The sequence below is a fragment of the Drosophila busckii genome, chromosome 2R, assembly GCF_011750605.1.
Source record: "Drosophila busckii strain San Diego stock center, stock number 13000-0081.31 chromosome 2R, ASM1175060v1, whole genome shotgun sequence".
In the NCBI taxonomy this organism is placed as follows: domain Eukaryota; kingdom Metazoa; phylum Arthropoda; class Insecta; order Diptera; family Drosophilidae; genus Drosophila; species Drosophila busckii.
In genome coordinates, this window is record NC_046605.1 from 12,487,051 (window position 1) to 12,506,712 (window position 19,662).

General features: G+C 41.2%; 1 protein-coding gene across 1 annotated transcript in view; it reads left to right on the forward strand.

Annotated features, from left to right (window-relative positions):
- The window catches only part of LOC108594718 (zinc finger protein 423 homolog), a 29,755-nt gene extending 10,782 nt beyond the window's left edge, over positions 1 to 18,973 (forward strand). Inside the window, exons 4-9 of the mRNA XM_033293343.1 lie at positions 771 to 1,001; positions 1,056 to 1,196; positions 12,884 to 13,341; positions 15,298 to 15,440; positions 16,200 to 17,207; positions 17,812 to 18,973. Coding sequence (XP_033149234.1) covers positions 771 to 1,001; positions 1,056 to 1,196; positions 12,884 to 13,341; positions 15,298 to 15,440; positions 16,200 to 17,207; positions 17,812 to 18,973 — 3,143 coding nt within the window. The remainder of the gene's footprint in view (positions 1 to 770; positions 1,002 to 1,055; positions 1,197 to 12,883; positions 13,342 to 15,297; positions 15,441 to 16,199; positions 17,208 to 17,811) is intronic.
- The last annotated feature ends 689 nt before the right edge of the window (positions 18,974 to 19,662 follow it).

Here is a 19,662-nt window from a genome sequence, read left to right on the forward strand (position 1 = left end):
AATTATTTATACAATTGTAAATAGTAGTAATAGTATTAGCAATACAATTGAAATAGTAGTAATAGTATTAGCAATTGTAGTAGTAATAGTATTCACAATAGTAGTAGGTAGTAAATGGTAGTAATATTATTAACAATAAAAGTAAGTAGTAAATGATAGTAATAATATAGAAACAATAGTTGTAATGGTAGTAATAATTGTATATAGTAGTAAGTGGTAAATGGCAGTAATAGTATAAGAAATAATAGTAGTAATGATAGTAAATGGTAGTAATAATTGTATATAGTAGTAAGAGCAATAGATAGTAGATGGAAGTAATAGTTTTACCAATAGTAGTAGTAGTAAATGCAGATAGTAGTACAGAAAATGGTACGAAAATTACTGTCATTATTATTTTCCTTTTAAATATTTTCAAATTAATTGACTGAGCACTGAGTAAGGCTAACCATGTTAATTGGCCTACAGTTTAAGCTAAACATAGCGCTGTTTTGACACTGCGTATACGCAACATCAAGTATACGTTCGGTGCGCGCTTGCCAAGTGCTTAACGCAGACGTTTTAAGCAGCTACCCCACACTAACACTAAAGCAATAGCCAGAGCACGTGTCGAAATATAAAACAAATCAGCGTCAGCATTATTAGCAAGCCCAACAGCTGTTCCAGAGAGAGCACGCGACAGAGAGAGAGAGAGCGAGAGAGAGATTGAGCACTGTGCGCTCTTAAAAATCAGAACAAGTCTGCGACTGCGCATGTGATGCGCTTGCTCTTAGATGCTCTTAAAGCGCAGCTGAAGCTGAAGCAGGAGTTGGGTGTTGGGAGTCTTTCGAGTCTTTGGGGCAGCTGGCCTGGCTGTGCTTGGGCATGGAATTATGGCACCCTCGGGCTTAGCATAATCAAAATTCCTGGTAACAAGGGACTTGGCATGCACAACGGCAGCGCCAACGGCAGTGTTACGTGCTTCCATGTCCATGGCCAAGACAAAGCTGCATCCTACGATATACGTATACAAAGATTTGTACTAACTATGCATGCATTCCAATTTGTTGTGTTTACAGCTAAGCCAAAGTTGGAGGAGCTAGAGCAGGAGCTGGAGCAGGAGCAGGATGTGGATGATTTGCTTAGCCTCAGCAGTTTGAGCAGTGATGGCGACTACGATGATGAGCTGGAGCTGCAGAGTCTGGATAGCTTCTACTCAGGTGAGAGCACAAAATATTTTTGTCACACACTTGTGTGTGTGTGTGTGAATTGCGTGCCAGTGTCAATGATGGCGCCACATAACCATTGAAATTGCCGTTTGGGGTGTTATATGGCAAGCTGGCCACGACACTCCAGGGTGCTCTACACCTGTGTCGCGGGTATCGTTTCATATGCTGGCGCTCGGGCAGCCTAACTACGTTTTAAAAACCCCAAACAGCAATCAACACCAAGCAAGCAAGCAAGCAAGCTAGCTAGCTAGCAGAAATGCCACTTGCCACTTCACTTTCACCACACACACACACATAGACACACATACATATAACAAATATGCTGCTAGCCATTTACGAGCTGTCGAACATAGCAGCTGAGCGACTCCGTTGCTCGCTCCTCTCCGGCCAAGCAGCATCATGAGCTACGGCCACGAATATGACCAGCAACCCCCAACTCCCACCTCCCACCTCCACCCACTTTATCCACTTTGCTTGCTTGCCGTTTGCCTCATTTCTCTCTAGTGCCATTTCGAATGCTTTTTCTCTGTTATTTGTTTCGTTTTGCGGTCTTTCCCCACTTGCTCTAACACTTCCTGCCCAGCATTTTATTTTTTGCAGACTTCCTTTTCAATGCTTATGTTTGTCTGTGTGTGTTGCTCTTTTTGTTTGTTTGCTTGTTTGTTTCATACAACGTTGTTGTCCTTGCCACACTCACTCATTCATTCATTCATTCAAGTCAAACACACACTCACACACCGAGAGTCCAAGTCTCGCTGTCTGCTTGGCTAACTCGACTTCGTTGGCGTTGGTTTAGTGCCTTGGCTAGCTTTCTTATGTTTCAAATGCACTGAAAGAAAATAGGAGTGAATAAGAGTTGAACTAATTAGGCAAAATGTAAATATAGCGTATTATGTTTTTTATTATTATTGCAACAACTGAGATTTTCAGTTTCAGTTATGCAATCGTTAAGAAATATAATACTCAAATATTTTCTATATCTTACTTTCATCTCAAAGGGTTAAGCCCTTAAGTTCTGCAATGCTTGTAAATCAAAAGTGTTTTATATTTTATATGCATTTATTTAATCTTTACTTAATGTATTATCAGAAAAATCCACAACTGGTATTAAAATTTCTTTGAAATGCCAATTTACTATTATATAATTATAATTTTAACTTTTAGTTTTATATAAAAAATCAGGCGACTTACATGAAAAAACACATAACAAATTTATGCTTAATTATTATACTTAAATTGTTTAAGTGCTTTGGTAATAGTTTGAGTTTTTTAAATGTTTGGTTGGGAATAGAAATTTCTCTTATATCAAATTATATTTTCTAAGCAATTTTAGACTGTAAGCTTGCAACTGCTACATTTGTTTTTCTCAGTGTATACACTTAGCTAAGCTACCGCAAGACTCAACTCTTGTCCATTGCCCAACTCACTCAACCCCATCGAATCTAAGACTAGAGCCTGGGCCTGTTGACTGCTCAGCCACATTTCTTCAGTTCGCTTCGACAGCTTGTGGCTTGCTGAATTGGTGGGGGTTGGTAGTTGGGTAATCTCAATGGCACTGTGGCTATTTGTGTACAATTTTGAAACGTTTTACGGCATGCGCTGTGATTTGATGAAATTTTGCTTGCAACTGCAGCCAGGCTGTGCGCCTAAATGTATGCAATGAAATGCAATTAGTTGCAGTCAACATATGAAAATGGCAAATGCGCAGTGTGGGGCTGTCTTAAGTTCTTTAGCAAAGCGCAATTCATTTGTTTGTCTTAAGCCGCAGTGGACTTGCGCTTATGGGGAGAGTGGGGAGCTGTGCTTTTGATTTATTAATAGCACGTGTACGGGTACGGCAGGAAACCTTTGCCGGCAAAAAGTAGTTGCAAACTCACTTTTAAAAAGCTGACAAGACAACGAGAGACTGAGACTGAGACTGAGACGGAGACTGAGATTGCGACTACTTGTGTGTATGCAAATAGTTTTAGAGTTTCCTTTTGATGCGACGCAATTAATTACGAATTTGTCTTGCAGACAAAGCGCCAAGCACACATGTCCACATGTCCACATGTCCACTTGTCCACTTGTGGCAAGACCATAAATAATTGCTGTCTTAAATTGCGTCTTTTGGGTAGCTTAAAGTTCTCACAGCAGCAGCAGCAGCAAGTCCGTTGCTTTCACATGAAATTTGTCGCAAATTGTCGCAACGCTGAGATATAAATCTCGCTGTTTGGAAAACTCTGTGCGACAGTTTAATGAACCGCGTTGTGTGGCAGTCGAAAAATAAAAATAAAAAAACTAAAAATTAACGCGCACGTTTACAAGTTCTCACATTTTTAACATACGCAGCTTAGCCGCATGTAATTGGGTCAAACATGCTCGCTAATCAGTTTAATAGCCAAACATAAATGCTCCAGAGCTATGCATAACGCTCAGACGCGCAGCGCTCAACACTCAGACGCTCAACGCTGTTGTAAGCCATAAATAATGCCAAACTCAGCAGCAGAGCAGAGCAGAGCGCAAAGTTTGTAATCTCAGGTGCACAAACAGCTTGACACCAGCACACGGCTCCACCGGCAAATACCATAATAATAAAAACAGCAAAAGTTGCTGCTGCTTGGGTTTTGTATTATATTTTATTTTGTTTTCTTTTTTTTGGTTTGTTACGCTGCACTTGGCACCCTGTCAGCTGCAGTGAGAAGCTTTTCCGCTTTTCCACAGCTTTCTCTTAAGTTTTGCGCGCTGTCTGTTGCCCAGGAGCATACGGCGGGCTGGCCATTCTTTTGTTGCCATCCCTGGAGATGGCACGCAGGCGAAGCCAAAAGTTATGACACGCCTTCCCAAAAACTGTGGCGCCTCTTGCAGCGTTGCATGATTTATATGCTTGAGGTGTTTGGCCCAACTTTATAGCGTGCTGTCCAACTCAAGGCTAAGGTAAAACTTTTTACGCTTTTTTCGCCCACACACACACACAAACTCATACACACACATACATATATAGCGACTGCCCCACCCACTTTTACTGGCTCCCACGTGCATACTTTTGGTGCCACTTTCGCTGTAGCTCCGTCTTATGCGACTCCAAGGCACAATTTCGCGCCTGCCTCGCTCCCCAGGGAACACACACACAGCATCAGCCCTTAACCCAACTAAAGCAACCCAGCCACCCACTCACACATACATGCGCATATTTGCGTACACTACGCAGATAAATTCTTAACTGAAAATGGACTCGCATCTTGCTGCTCTTAAAGGATTTAATTTAAATGTATTGTTATGTGCTTCGGCTTGCGCCGTTAGCTGCATAAATAACGCCGTTACCGTTATAACATGATTTGTTCTGACGCGGAATATTTCACCTTAGCCGTTGGTATTTCAATTATTAAAGCGGCGAACATTGTTGTGTGCCACTGTAGTGTGATGCCCAAAGAGTTATTTGTCTGTATATTAGTTGGTAATTCATGTTGTCAAGGCTTTAAGGAAAAACTACTTATATTCATTTAATTTATTTTATTTAATTTTGGGGGGAAACAATATTTATTTTAATAGAAATGTTATTCACTATCTAAAAATAATTTAATTAGGTCAAAATATTTAATTTATAATTTATTTTTATGGCTCAAACCATAATTACACTAAATATAATTTGTATACTAAAAGTTATAACTGCTACGCTATAGGAACTATGTTTAATAAACAATAAAGACAAGTTTATTATACAAAATTTATATAATCAAATAATTTCACAAAATATAATTGAAAATATGAAATTATTCTGAAAGAATCAAAGAGCCTAAGACAAATTTAAGAAGCTCAGCATTGGGAGTTTTTTTTTTAACCTAGAAGACAGTTTTTAGTTAATGTGCTAGGATAAAAGGATCACATAAGTAAACTTTGGCAAGCGTAATTTTATTGCAATATAGTCAGCAATTTAATACTATAATTAAATTAAATTTGATTCATACAATGCTTAAGAGTTTCCGCTGTTCATTCACATTAATTTTTAAGCTCTTCAACATTTCGATACATTAAACAAAACATCAACAATCTCTAGCTTTTCAAAATGAGTTTAATTAAGAGCTCTTAAGTACACTTCGGACCTTTCATAATATTTATCTATAAATAAATCTATCTGCTGCACTCATTCAATAGTTTTCCACTCTTTAGCTCAATTAAATGGGCGCCACTGTCACTAGACCACACTGGGCTGCCCACTGTGCGCTTTCAAAACAAAACAAAACAAAACAGAATAAGGCCCATTTATATATTAAGCAAAACAATAATTACGTTAAGCAATATGTCAAGTCATTGGCTGTCACAATCAAGGCACATAATGATGATCCCTAAGGCAATTGCGTAAAGGCCCTGAATGAAAAATGAATTCGAGGGCCAATCAGTGGGCAGGCATCGGGAATTTGTCTCGTTCGAGGCGCAGGCGCTGACACAAATCAATCAGCGAGAGAGAGAGAGAGAGAGTTCGGACAGGTAGAGCACACACTCATTGATAAGTCCGAGGCTGGTCACGATCTTGATCGAGCTGTCAGCTGGCTAATGATGCGCCTGGCGACGTGACGGGTGCGTCCTGCGGTGGCAAGCGGTTTACGCGCTGATTGAAAAGGGTTTGCGGCTGCTGGGCCACAAAACCATTTTGTGTGTGTGTGTGTGTGTGTGTGTGTGTGTGTGTGAGTTTTGAGGTTGACTGACGCTCGGCGATAATTGACTTTCGCACCTGTTTGGTTATGCACTCAGTGAAGCGCAGCCAGCGCTTTTGGAGACTTGTGCTTGCCACACAGCGGGCACGTGCTGGCCCCAAAGCTTGTGGTTTGGCTTTATGAATGGGGCACGGGCAGTTTCAGCTGCCGCTTCAGCTCAAAGCGGAAGCTAAATGTTGTCACGCCACGCGTGCCACAGCCAGGCCAGAGTCATAAACAAAGACGAAACTGGAACTAAAACTGGAACTGGAACTCTTAAGCAGTCGTAATTGAAATGCATTGCACTAAAGCCAAAGCCAAAGGTAGCAGCAACAGATTAACATGTACGATTGCCACACATCCGATGTCTTTTGTGTGTGTGTGTGTGTGTGTGTGTGTCCCAGCCCTCCCCCTTGGCGATTCCGGTTGCTGATATCTCTCGCGGCAGGCGGAAACTAGAACTTTAAGCATGCCGTGGCGATTCAAGTGCCAACGATAACGGAACCAACCATCAAACCAAAAGGGGTCGTCTCTCTCTCTCGCTCAGTCTCTGTGGCGAAATTTGGGTTTACGAGCTCTGAGCAGAGCCGTTTGGCCAGATGATGACGATAATAAACATAAAATCATTTTATTGCCCTCATTTCAAAGCGCAGTTCGTTGGCATTTAACTAATAAGCTAAAGCCGCATACAAAACTATTCAATTGAAGGGTTTCAATGCATAAAGCGCGTATATATTATTTATTATTGAGCTAGGCGTATAAAAATATAGTGCAAAATGCATAATATATAGCGTAGTGGGAGGGGCTTTATATGCTATAGTGCAAATATTTATTATTTCTGCGCCTCAGAACTCTTTATATTGTTTCTCATCTATTTCGATGTTCTAAGCACCAAAAAAAGTTTTAAAAATATTCTCTAACTAGTTTTCACTACACAAAATTTCTTGAATTTTTTTTTTAGAATTTTTTATAATAATTTTTGCCATGGAATAGAATTTTCAGCTTAGATGTTTTTTTTGCATTTCGATCATGTAAATAAATTTTTACTCTTTTTGCTTATTTCTAATACAAATTAAATAATAAAATGAAATATAATGCTTAACCAATCAGTAACTAAACAAGAATCGAGAGTGAAAACATAATTTTTTTTCATTAATTTTTTTTCATAGCTTTGATTTGCAATCCCCTGGGTACAGCATAAGTCGAAAATGCGGTTACTGCTTAAGACTTATGCCCAAAAATGAATAGAATTATTTAAATAGAATTTGTCAAATTAACTTAGCGATTTTTTATACAAGTAGCAAGTAATTGTCTGAAAAAAAAGGTTGAATTTTAAGCCCATTTTTTTTTTTTGGTCATTGCTTCTAATTAAATGTATGCTTAAGCGTCTGATTAATTGTGCAGTTAAAAATGAGCAGCGGAGGAGGGGGATGGCTTTTCTATAGAGACACATGCATAAATTCAGGACTTGTAGCAAGGACACGGGGCACTCTTGTCGCAAACATCAAAGTGACAATTTGAGTGACTTTTTGGGCTAAAGCGAGGGCTAATTTAAAATGCGCAGCAACGCAACAAAAGGATACTCTAGCTAAAGGACAATGCCTGACAGCTTGCTGATGTGTGCAATCGCGCCCACTTAATGCACATGTGTGAGTGGGTGGTTGGCTGGTTGGTTGGGTGTGTATAGTGCTTATATTTTTATAATTTATCTATTATGCATGAGGGCGCTCTCTCTAGCAAGTTGGGCCAAACCCTTTCGCTGTCAGCAGTTTGAAAGCCGCTGACATGTGAGCTGTAGCCCCAAGCTCAGGCAGGCGGTCAGGTTGCTGCTGCTGACACCGCTGACCAACAAATCTCAGTCAAAGTCAAAGTTTTTGGCGTCACATTAGCTGCGCATTAAAAATGCACAGAAATCAAAACGAGCATGTGAGTTATATGAGCTATAGAATACCCTGTACTAAAAGCAGTGCCAAATGCAATTAAATTATAAATTATTATTATACAAAATTTAGCATTCTTACGCTATATATTACTATTAATGTATATATTTGCTGTAAAATGAGTTGCTTAACCAATTGCCTAAATAACAAATTTATCTACCCTACCCCACTGCCCATTGCTGCGCATCAAAAAAGGGCCAAGAGCTAAGGTCGCTGTGTTGCTGCCTGGGCGCATTTACCTGAACATCCTTTCACCCACCAGCCCACACACACACACACACACACACCCTAGCCCCGCTACAACACTTGAGTCCTGCTCTTAGTCCTGCTCGTGGTCGTGGTCGTGGTCTCTGCCAGCGCCTGTCACAAAACTGTCACTCAAACGTAATTAACAGTGAGACAAAACAACGGGCAACTGGCAACTGCCAGCAAATGAAAAAAGGACACAAAATGCTGCCGACTGTGCTGTTTGCTTATTTGGGGCCGAAAATCTTTTGCATTTTTAAACTGCAGGCAATGAGCAATTTTGTTGTTTTACACTTGAAAACGCTTAGCAGCCAAAGCTTCTTTCGCTGGCAGAGCAATTAACATGACAAACTTGAAAATTTGACTTGTTTACAATTAGAGGAATTTCATGTATTTCTTTTAAGCTGAGCGAGATTTTCTAATTTATGTTGTTGTGACATTTGCTCGAAAAACTTTTTGTTTGGCGAGCATTAAAAATTTAACTCAATCTGCTGATTGATTGAAATTAGCTGAGCATAACTGGGGTACAATATTCTGATTGCTGCATGAAAGTTTTGTGGCTGAAAAAAGGTAAAAGTTTATAGACAGTTTGGTTTTTAGGCTAATTGGATGTCGTATTTGAGCTAAAACTACAGCTAACAAAACTAATTTAAGCCGAAAGCGATAAAATGGCAAAAAGTACAAAATAAAATTAAAAGCAAATTTAATTTTTAGTTCAGTAGCCAAATTATATTTAAATTTAAATTTATGTGTACAAGTGTCTATTTTATTAAAAAAAACATTGCTACATTAATTCAAAATCTATTTCATTAATATAAAACATTTTTTTCTTAAATAATTTGTTTGAATTGCTCCTAAGCAATTTTCTTATTTAATTTACATTTATGTATATAAAAATGTGTCTATTTTATAAAAAAAACATTACTACAACATTTATTTCATTAACATTAAACATTTCAACATTTCTTGAATTGAATTTACTTGCTGCCCACACCTAATCTCAAACCAAAGACTCAAACAACAAAACAATTTCCGAATACGACAATTAGTTGCAATAGCCCGGAAATTAAAAAAGCAAGCAAAAGAATTACAAATCGACAGCGCTGTCAATTCGCAGTGGCCTGTTGCCGAAGTAAATAAGCGCGAGAGCAGCGCCAGCATATAGCTTGCTATCTCGCTCTTAGCAGCAACGCATGCGTCGGCGTTTGCCATTGGCTGGCGGCGTCGTCCAATTGGAAACTCGTAACGAAATAAAAACGCGTTGGCAAAGCTGCTGCTGCTGCTGCTAATGTGCAAAGTGATTTTTTAATTGCTTTAATAGTTTTTGGCTAAAAACTGTAAAGTGGGCGTGAAGTCTGCTGGGCGTGCTGTCGTCGTCGTCGTCGACTGTGGCTGACAGGCGGCTAACAAAAAAAATCAGTTATTGTTGCTGCTGCTGCTGCTGTGGCTGGCACTGCATGCATAATTAATTTGGCTTTTAGTGGCAAATGCTGCTGCATGCTGCAACGCTTTGCTTTCCGTGTTTTGCTTTTTGTTGCACGTGTCCTTGCTGGCTGGCCTGACTGTTTCAGCCTGTCTGTTGGCCACATTGGTTGCTGCCACATTGACGGCCGACATTTGCGTCCTCTTAACGCTAATGGCTTAAACGTGTTCGCTGCCTTTTTTGGCTTTTTCTGCTTTTCAGCCACATGGCTGTCAATATCAGCAGCCTGCATATGTGTTTTTTTTTTTCAATATTTTGCGTTGGCGACTTATTGACAGATTGCGTAATGTGTTTGGCTTAACGCAGTTAATTTGATGCTAATTTATGAAGGTCTAATTAAAATCGACATGTGGCTTGGGCTTAAATAAATGTCAATAATATGTATGTGAAAATATTATTTATGTCGAGCGTAGTGAACTTCTATTTAAACAATTCTTTTTAATTTGTTAAGCTCTTTAGCTGCGCTTTTAGTTCTCGCAAAGTATTTCTTTTCAATGATTCTGATTTTATTTGTTTAAATTATTATTTAAAATTACTGCCTATGCTTACAACTATTTTTACTTATTTAAATAGTTTTATTTCATTTTAAACTACCTCGCTAAAACTATTTTAATTTTAAATCAAGTCTTGCAGTCTATTTGCCAACTTTTGCTCTTTTTTATTTTAAATATTTGATGACATAAAAACGCGCTTACCAAACTTTTCATTTGGCTAAAAGCAATTTGAGTGAAAATCAACTTTCCAACAACTTCACATCATCACCTGACATTTTGGCTAATTTGCATTTTTACTGCCGCCTGCCCAAACTAAACTAAAGTGAATAAATCGCATGTTGGTCTCTCGCTCACTCGCTCTGCTTGCTTTCTTCTTTTTTTTTTTTTTACGCTCTCCCAGTTGCCAAGCGAACGCCCAATGTGACACCACAGGGGCTACGACGCCCATGCTCCGCCTTTTGCTTTGTATATAGGCACGCTCTCTCTCTCGCTCGCGCATACGCTCAATTGGTGTCTCACTCTCGCCTACCCACGCATGGCTGAGCTTGGGTGTGTGTGTGTGTGTGTTTGTGTGAGTGTATGGGGCGCCATTTAATGCTTTTGCTTTTGTGGCCTCTCATTTGCCAGCAGCGACGCTTGGGGCGAGAGCATCCCAAAAGGCAGCACACTCACGCACCAACACACACACACACATACACGCTTAGATAGAGAGCTGCACTCACTTACACATACAGACACGCATGCGCTTGGTAACTGGTTCGCCAAGTGCTCGGTTTATTGTTTTTATAGGCGTTGACGCCCGTTGCTCTGCTGCTGCGGCTGCCGCTGCTGCGAATGCTGCTGCTCCGGTTTCCTACGGCGCTTGGCTCTTGGCTCTGATTTAGTCACATTTTGGTGCTCGCGGCATTTGGACGTGCACGTTCGCTCCTTTGTCGTTCTCATTACTCAAGCGTCGCGGCCTTAAACCAACAACAACAACAAAAACAACATTAATTACAAATGCGATCCTTAGGCGTCGTTTGGTGTCAGTGCTAATTGCAAACAAAATATTCAATTTGCATAACTCAAGTGCTGCATTTAAATATAATTATACAAACAAAAGAAAGGCAACAAGTTTTTAGTGCAAATTGTTTTAATGCTTTAATTAAGTTTCAAATTTAATGACAATGCCATGATGGCTTTAAAGATGCTCTATCGTGGTCCCAGTTCGCGTTTAGAGAATTTAATTGAAAAGATTCAGGCTACCAAGGAGATTACAGCTAACGGTAATAATTCATACGCAAATATCACAAATTTAAATATTTTTTACAAATCTTTTGATCTATTTAAAAGTAAATGGGATTATATAAGTATATAAATTTAAATATTTTGAAAATACAATACAGATTACATTCTTATAATGATAACTAAATTATTCTAGATCAATCTTAGTAATTTGTTATTAAATTGAATCAAATTATTATAACAGATCAAATTTAATAATTTGTTATTAAATTCAATTAAAATTTTTAACATATTTTGTCAGGATGTTTTGAAATGTTTTAGTTGTTTATCAAAGATACACACACATTATTATTATAATTGTTGAGAGCTTCCATATCCAAAACTATAAGATCTATTGTAACCTTTATTCTAATCAATGGTTATAGGGCTGCAAGCAATCTTCCAAGACCAATTAGAGGATTTCGTTCGATTGGCTATAGTCTTGTAATTTGAATAAACTATATTGTCATAGGTTTCAATAGATATGAATAGTTTTTGTATACTTTTATAGTGACATTCAAATAATATAACCAAACTCTTTTAATTATAACATAGGATTGGTTCTCATCTAAAGCTTTCGCTCTTTTACAATTCTCCAATCTATTAATAATATTAATTAATCTAATATTATTAAATTTTAATGTCCCTTCATGCATTTTCCCTTTCTTCTTCATAGCTTCAGTTCGCTTTAGAAGCTTTCTCCCTCTGTTCTGCTCTTGCTAATAGAATCTCTTCTAAAGTTCAAATCAGTTGCAACCCTTTTCGAGTGATGGCAATCAAGTGGCCAAGATTTATCCAATCTCTGGCCAACTTTCTTTGACCCAAGTGACACTTAAGACTGGCAATTACCAGTTCTAAGGCGCAGACAGCTTTCAATTTGTAGCTGCCACACGCGTTAATTAAACTGATGCATTATTTTCATATTTCCTAATTAAAACAAAAGAACTTTGAAACTATAAAGTTGAGCAGCAGATCAGTAGTGTTGAGGCGACGGCAGTAGTAGACAAGATAGTTTGAGAGTCGCGTATCAGACACAATTAGCTTTAATTAAGGTTTTTGTTTTTGATATTAAAACGGAAAGTGAACCAAAAAGGCCGCAGCGACACTTGGCGCGTGGTGATAGATCAAAGCTGGGCCTACACTGCGCGAAAGTGGGGTGAATTAAACAAGCGGCCGGACTCGGAGCCGACCCTCATTGCCCACTTGGGCCTGGTGGGACGTCAAGTGGCAGGCACATCGCAGCAGTTGTTGTAATTAAAACGCTCTTAAAGCAACAATTAGTTTGCATGAAACCAACGTGCAGCTCATTTACATTTAGAGTGCTCAGCATGCATGTGTGTGTGTGTGTGTGTCTGGGGTGGAGGCAACACCAAACGTTGCATGTTAATTGAATTAAGACTTGCCAAGCATTTGATGCTCAACGTTGATTTCCTGTCTTAGTCACAATCGAGTGACAGACGCTACGACAGACTGCCCAAAGGCCCCGACGATTGTCGACGGCGCTAATAAGGATGCAGTCACTGCCCACACATGATCTTAATTGCTCGCAACTTAACCCATCCATATATATATATTACAGACATGTACAGCACGCACACCTCCTCCAGCTACTCGCCCAGCATCTCGGACGGCACACTGACGCCCAACTCGCAGCAGCCTCTGATGGCGGCGCCTGGCTGCGAGGAAAAGGAAAAAACAAATGGCGATGCCAATGCCACAGATCTGGAGCAACAGCAGCAGGAGCAGGAGCCACGCAAACCGAAGCGTCCCAGCCACTTGCATCATCATCATCATCATTATCATCATCAGCAGGCGCTGAAGCTTGCCAACAAGCTGCGCAAAATCAATAAGGAAGCCAAGCTGGCAGCTCAGACTGGCGCGGGCGCTGCACTCGGCGCTGCTGCTGGCGCCGGAGTCACCGCAAAGTTTGATAAGTTGACAGGCGAGGGCATTAAGAGTCGCGGCGACGGCTCCTATCAGTGTCAGTTCTGTGATAAATCATTTCCGCGTCTCGGCTACTTGAAGCATCACGTGCAGGTGAGTCTACCCACCCACCCCCAGTTGTGGGCCAAAGGGTTAATTATGCGCTTGACATTGCCGTAAGGCGCTTACTACTACTACTAGCAACAGCTTTGGGTGGTTTGACAGCAAATGGGTTTGGGTGACTGACATGGTTTGGTGTCAGTGCCGACGAGGAAGACACAAATGTCAAGTGGCAAGAGCTGCGGCAATTTGTTAAGTGCTATTGATTGTTTTTCCCAAATTTGATAGAAAGGTGTTGCATTAAATATTTAAAATCTGCTAGAGTTTAAGATTTCAAAACTTAAGAGACTCAAGGAGAAAAGATTTTGAGCAAGTTGCTAAAAATAAGTTGAGATGAGATAAATAAATCTTTAATTATATAATTATTTCAAATAACATGCTCAGAAAATTGTTTTATGGATATGGATGTCCTGAAAATTATGAAAGTTGCTATAAATTTAGAAAATTGAATTCCATAAATTTCAGAGTTTTTTTATTAATAATATTTTATTTATTTTTTTTAATGAAATTATACATTCTTGATTTGCAATTCGTGTTTCAATTTTTTATTTTGTTGTTTGCTTTATTTTTGTGTAAACTTTAAATACTTTAATTACAAACTTTAAATTACTTAAATATTTGTTTTTAATTTTTTTGACAAATAGCAATCAAAATATTCAAAATTAAATTAAGAATTACTAAAATTCAAAGCAACAAAAAATTGTTTTAAATTACTTAATTTTTACTTAGGATAATTCATTGCTAGCTAATTGATTTATTATTCTATTTAGATCAAATATTTAATTTGTTAAATTGCCAAATAGCAACTCAAAAAAGTGAATACTAATTTATTGCTAAATTTAGTTTAAATGGGCATAATTTATATATATTTTGTTACTATATTCAATGCGATAAAAGCGCAATGAATCCTTTGTAAGTCTAAGCCTCTGTTTATTACTGGCTGATTTATAGCTAACGTGAGCAATACATCAACTTCACATATAATAAGTAATTCCTTGCAGCGCATAAAAATAATTCGGTAGCAATTGCTACCTACATAAGCACGTACTCTCTCTCTCTCTCTCTCTCTCTCTATATATCTCTCTGAGCTTTGAGCTCACCCACATGTTTGCCTTTTAGTTGCCGCCGCTGCTGGCAACAACGCCCATGACATCAGCAACTTGTTAACCCAATTGCAGGCAGAGTCGCAGTGTTTAGGATGAGTCGAGATGCATATCGCAGGCGCTGCCTTTGATCCTTTTGGTTTTTGGGGCTTGTAGCAATACTCACACGTTTGTAGTACATAAAATGGGCACTTGGCCTGCTCTGCTCTGCTCTGCTCTGATGTTTATGTTGATGTAGATGATTGGCGCGACAGTTTAAAAAGCTATAATCAACACGAGATGTTGGCGGTTTGTGTAGTTTGTGGCCAACTTGTCTCATATTGTGCAATAAGCCGCGCTCCACTGTGGGGAGCTGCATACAAATGGGCTAATTTTTTTCGTATTTCGCTAGACTTCAAAGGCAGTTCTACCGCGCCGGCCACCGCCACCGCCGCCAACCGCCAAAAGAACCCAAAAAAAAACCTAAACCGGTTGCGGGTGTGTGCCATGCCCCGCCGCCAGCATTTGGCGGCGTTTTGCGTTGCGCATTTAGATGAATTTGTCCACGAGACTTGAGAAGCAGAGAATACACCTACAATACCCCCAGTGGTATGCAGATTTTTGGCCCGAGATACAAATTGAGATTTAGTCAACGCTGCAGTGCAGTCATAAATTCAAAGTCCGGCGGCCTTTTCAACTTTTCGGGGGTAGACAGCTGACGACATGCTGTCTTCTAAGAATTTCAAATAGGTTTAGTCAGAGCGACTGGCCAAGCGGCTCCACCACTGCAGTCAAGCACTTGTTGCACTCGTCTTGCTTGCTAATTTATATAACTAATCCCCCCTCTTCCGCTCTCATTCCATTTTAGAGCCATGCTGAGCATTTGCCTTTCAAATGCGAATACTGCGCCAAGCTGTTCAAGCACAAACGCTCGCGTGATCGCCATAAGAAGCTCCACACCAACGAGCGCAACTACAAGTGTCCACATTGCGAGGCTGCTTTCTCCAGAAGGTAAGTTATTAGTTAACTGATTCACATTTAAGTTAAGTAAATTCTTAGTTGAAAATATGCAGCCAATCTTAGACTCTCTAAGTTTTATATAAAGAGCATAGAAATTGCTGAAAATTCAAGCACAAATTATGAGTTTAATAAGAAAATAATTCTACAATACTTAGTACAGATTAATTTTTACTTTACTAGCTTATAAAAAAATCTTTTAAAAATAATTAAGTTAAGTATAAGCTTCGAATTGCTGTTCACTCCTTAAACTGCACCCAGTTTATACACTTTGCTATTCATAATTAAAATAAAGAGGGTATGCTAGAGTTCTGCAAGGAAGCTAATTCTTCATTAAGGCATTCTCGCAAAAGAAATGTGTATATAAATCAAATATTATTTAACCACTTTACCATTTTATAACAACTCACAGACCTTAAAACAATTTTTCATAGAACACTTAATGTTGGAAATGCATCGATATAATTATTAAAATATTTAATTTCAAATTTTAATCTTAAAACTTGCTCAAGCCCCATCCCTTTGCCATTTGCCTAGCAATTTTAACTTGTTGATTCTCAAATTAGATTTTAAACAATTCAAATTAAATGCACATTAATAAAATTGATTGTTGAGCTTACAAATATTTAAATATTTTAGTAACATTAATTACGCTACAATTTAGTTGAGCAACAAGGCAGTTAGTTTGTTTCAAAGTGTATTTCGCAGTTGTGTACCTCTGTTAATTAATTTTAATTCTATTGTTTCCCTTAGCGATCATCTGAAGATTCACATGAAGACGCACGACATACAGAAGCCGTTCCAGTGCAGCATGTGCAATCGTGGGTACAACACGGCGGCAGCGCTGACTTCGCACATGCAGAAGCACAAGAAGAACGCGGCCATTTTGGCAGCTGGCGGCAATCCCAATGCATTGAACTACAGTCCACGCAGCACTGGCTCCGCCTCCATCTCGAGCAATGGGAGTCTGCACAAGCGGCGCTATGCGCTGGCGCTCGCCAGCGACAGCAGCCCCAGTCGCCTGGAGTTTCCCAAGCGCGCACGCAGTCATGCCACGCCCACGCCGCTGCTGCGCTGCAATTACTGCGTCAAGGCGACAGAGTTCAGCAGCTTGGAGCAGTTGAATGCGCATATGCAAAGTGTGCACGAGCAGCAGCAGCAGCAGCAGCAGGCGGGGGCGACGCCCAAGAGCGGAGCAATGGAGAGCGAAGGCTTCCAGCTGAGCTGTGAGTACTGCACCATGAAGTTTGGCAACATTGCCACGCTCTTTCAGCATATGCGAGCGACGCACTTGGATCGTCTGAGCAGTCCCAATAGCTACTATGAGCATTTCAATAGACTGGCCACGGCGGGCACGTTTAGTCCCAGACTAGCGCTGGAGCTGCCAAAGCTTAAAGAGCAGCCAAACTCACCGCATAACAAGCCGGAGCAGGAGCTGCCTACAGATCTCAGCAGCAATAAGCGACGCAGCGCAGCGACGCCGCCGCCGCCAGCAGCAGCAGCTACAACACCCGCTGGCGTGTTCTTTTGCAATCAGTGCAACGCTGGTCTGCCGGACTTTGAAAGCTTTCGCAATCATTTGAAATCGCACATAGCCGAGGGCATGCAGCTGAGCTGCCCGCACTGCGGTCTCAATCTGCCCGAGCAGAGCGAATACGAGCGGCATGTGGTTGCGCATTTTCTCATCAGCGGCAGCGAGTTCAACTGCAGCGCCAGCTGTGGCAAAAGCTATGCCAAGGCAGCGGCATTTACTTACCTGAAGTGCGCGTCTGCGCGAATGCGAGTACGCATGGATCAGCTGATTTGGCGCGCACACAGTAGAGAGAAATGCGCGGCTGAGGCTGCTGGACTGTTCGAATGAACAGAACCTTAATGTGTGTCAAGACTAACGGCAGCAGCAGCAGCACAGCAGCAAAACGAGAACGCAACAACTGTGCAGAGCTTGCAGTGACGTTCGACGCCGTTGTTTGCCGCTCGTGAGTGAGATAGCATTTAATTTGGCGGAGATTAGAGGACAGTTCGCTGCCCTCTTCGAAATTAGTGGAGTTAGTTGAACACATGCCACAGACAGCAGGGGGATCAAGAACCAAGCACCGAACATGAGCAACCATGGGCATCGCTCTATGTGATGGCACAGCTTGGGCTGTACTGGCTGCGCTGACGCGTTGCCAACCAACAACAGCCAATTAAATAGAATACATGTGTCAGGGTTGTGCCGCCGCACCTAGCATTCAATGTAGGTGACCAAAGAGCAGCAGAAGCAGAGCGCATAGGCATACGCGCTTCATGACGGCCGAGTCAGGCTATCTAATGAATGTATCAGCCGAGGGCATCAACACGCTGTGGAGCGCCAACCGCTTGCCAGAGCTATTAGCGGCAATGTGCAGCCAAGCGGCAGCTTGAGCTGCGGCATGTGCGAGCGTCAGGATCTGCGCAGCGAGGCGGAGCTGCAATCGCATCGCAAGCTGGCGCATAATCTCAAAACCGGCGTCAGTCTGCGCTGCGCTTACTGCGCGGGCAACTTCAAGTCACGCGCTGAGCTGGAGCAGCACATGAAGAGCTGCCACAACTCGAGCGGCAAGCACAAGTGTCTCATATGCGATGAAATCTTTCCCTCGCCCGCCATTCTGGCCGAGCACAAGCTGCAGCACTCCAAGGTGGGTCAGTCCGGCAAGTGCGCGCACTGTGGCCAGCAGCTGGAGCATGTCGCCGCCTATCGCGCGCATCTCACCGCTCATGGCAGCGATGGCAATTTGCCGCTCGCCTGCATCTGCTGCCGCCAGACGCTGCACTCGGAGTTCGAGCTCAGTTTGCATGCCAAGTTCCACACCAAGACCAACAACGCCAGCGGCAGTCTGCAGGAGCCAGTCTGCGCTCTGTGTCTGGAGCCGCTGCCTGGAGCTGGCGACACCGCCAAGCTTTGCGAGCAATGCTGCCGCAAGCATAATCTGAATGGCAAGCGCAGCAAGCAGCCCACGCCTACGCCAGCGGCGCATGCAGGCGGCAGCTACTTGGAGCATCGCTGCAATCTCTGCAAGCTCATCTTGCCGCATGCGCAGAAGCTGCAGGAGCATCTGGTGGAGCACACCTTTGCCGGCACCGAGCAGCGCGGCTTCAACTGTTACATTTGCTCTGCTGTCTTTACCGCTCCCGCGGGTTTGCTCACGCACATTGCCGAGCATGGCGCGCGTCCTTATGACTGCAATTTGTGCACGGAAAAGTTTTACTTTCGCGCCGAGCTCGAGCATCATCAGCGTGCCCATGAGCTCAGAGCTGCAATGCGCCCCAAGCAGGAGCCGCCACTGGACAGCGCCACACCCTCGCCTCATCCTTTGAGTCCCACGGTGCCACAAGTCAAGCAGGAGCTCTTTGACAGCGAGCCTGCTGCATCGCCAGCTGCCGCTGCAGCTGCTGCTGCTGCTCCAGACGAGGAGGAGTACATTGAGGTGGAGCAAGTGCCGCAGGAGACGCGCGCCAACGATTTGCTCAACAATGCGCATGCCGAACGCGCCAGCAGCAGCGCCTAAGCGCACAATTAATAACTGTACTAACTACTTACTAAATTATCTAGCGTCCTTAGCTATATGCTTATACTATATACACTTGATATTGTTAGCCTAATATTGCAGCACAAGCTTAACTTGGCCAAAGCTGGGGCGTAAGTTAATAGAAAACATTGGTAAATAAGCTGAGCACATTAGAGAATTTAACTACAATTCCTAAGTTTTAACTAGTTTACAAAAAATTTATTTTTTCTGCTGCCTCAGTGTCTCTTTATATTTTTTTCAAAAATAAAATTCGAAAAATGTCTCAACTAAATTCTAAAAAATCTTTAACAAAATATTAAATGCAAATATAAAACAAATATTAAGCAAAAAGAGTTAAGAGTAATATACCTAAAAATCGGTTTAGTACTCTTTATTCTTTAATTAAATATATAAAGAGCACTAAGGTAAAATGAGATCGTAAACTAGTGTAATTTACCAATTGGCTTCCTTTGGGCTGCGCTGCTTGCCCCAAGCCCTGCAACTATTTATGAGCATTTATTGATTTTGAACTTTAACTTTGTTTGCATTAATCAAATGATTTACTATTTACTGCTATTAATTAATATTTATGCTAGCCTAAAATTGTTTTAAGCTTTAAGTACATAATTATTATAATTTTACGCACATTTGCGCAACACTTTATATGTAAAACGTACATATTACGCATA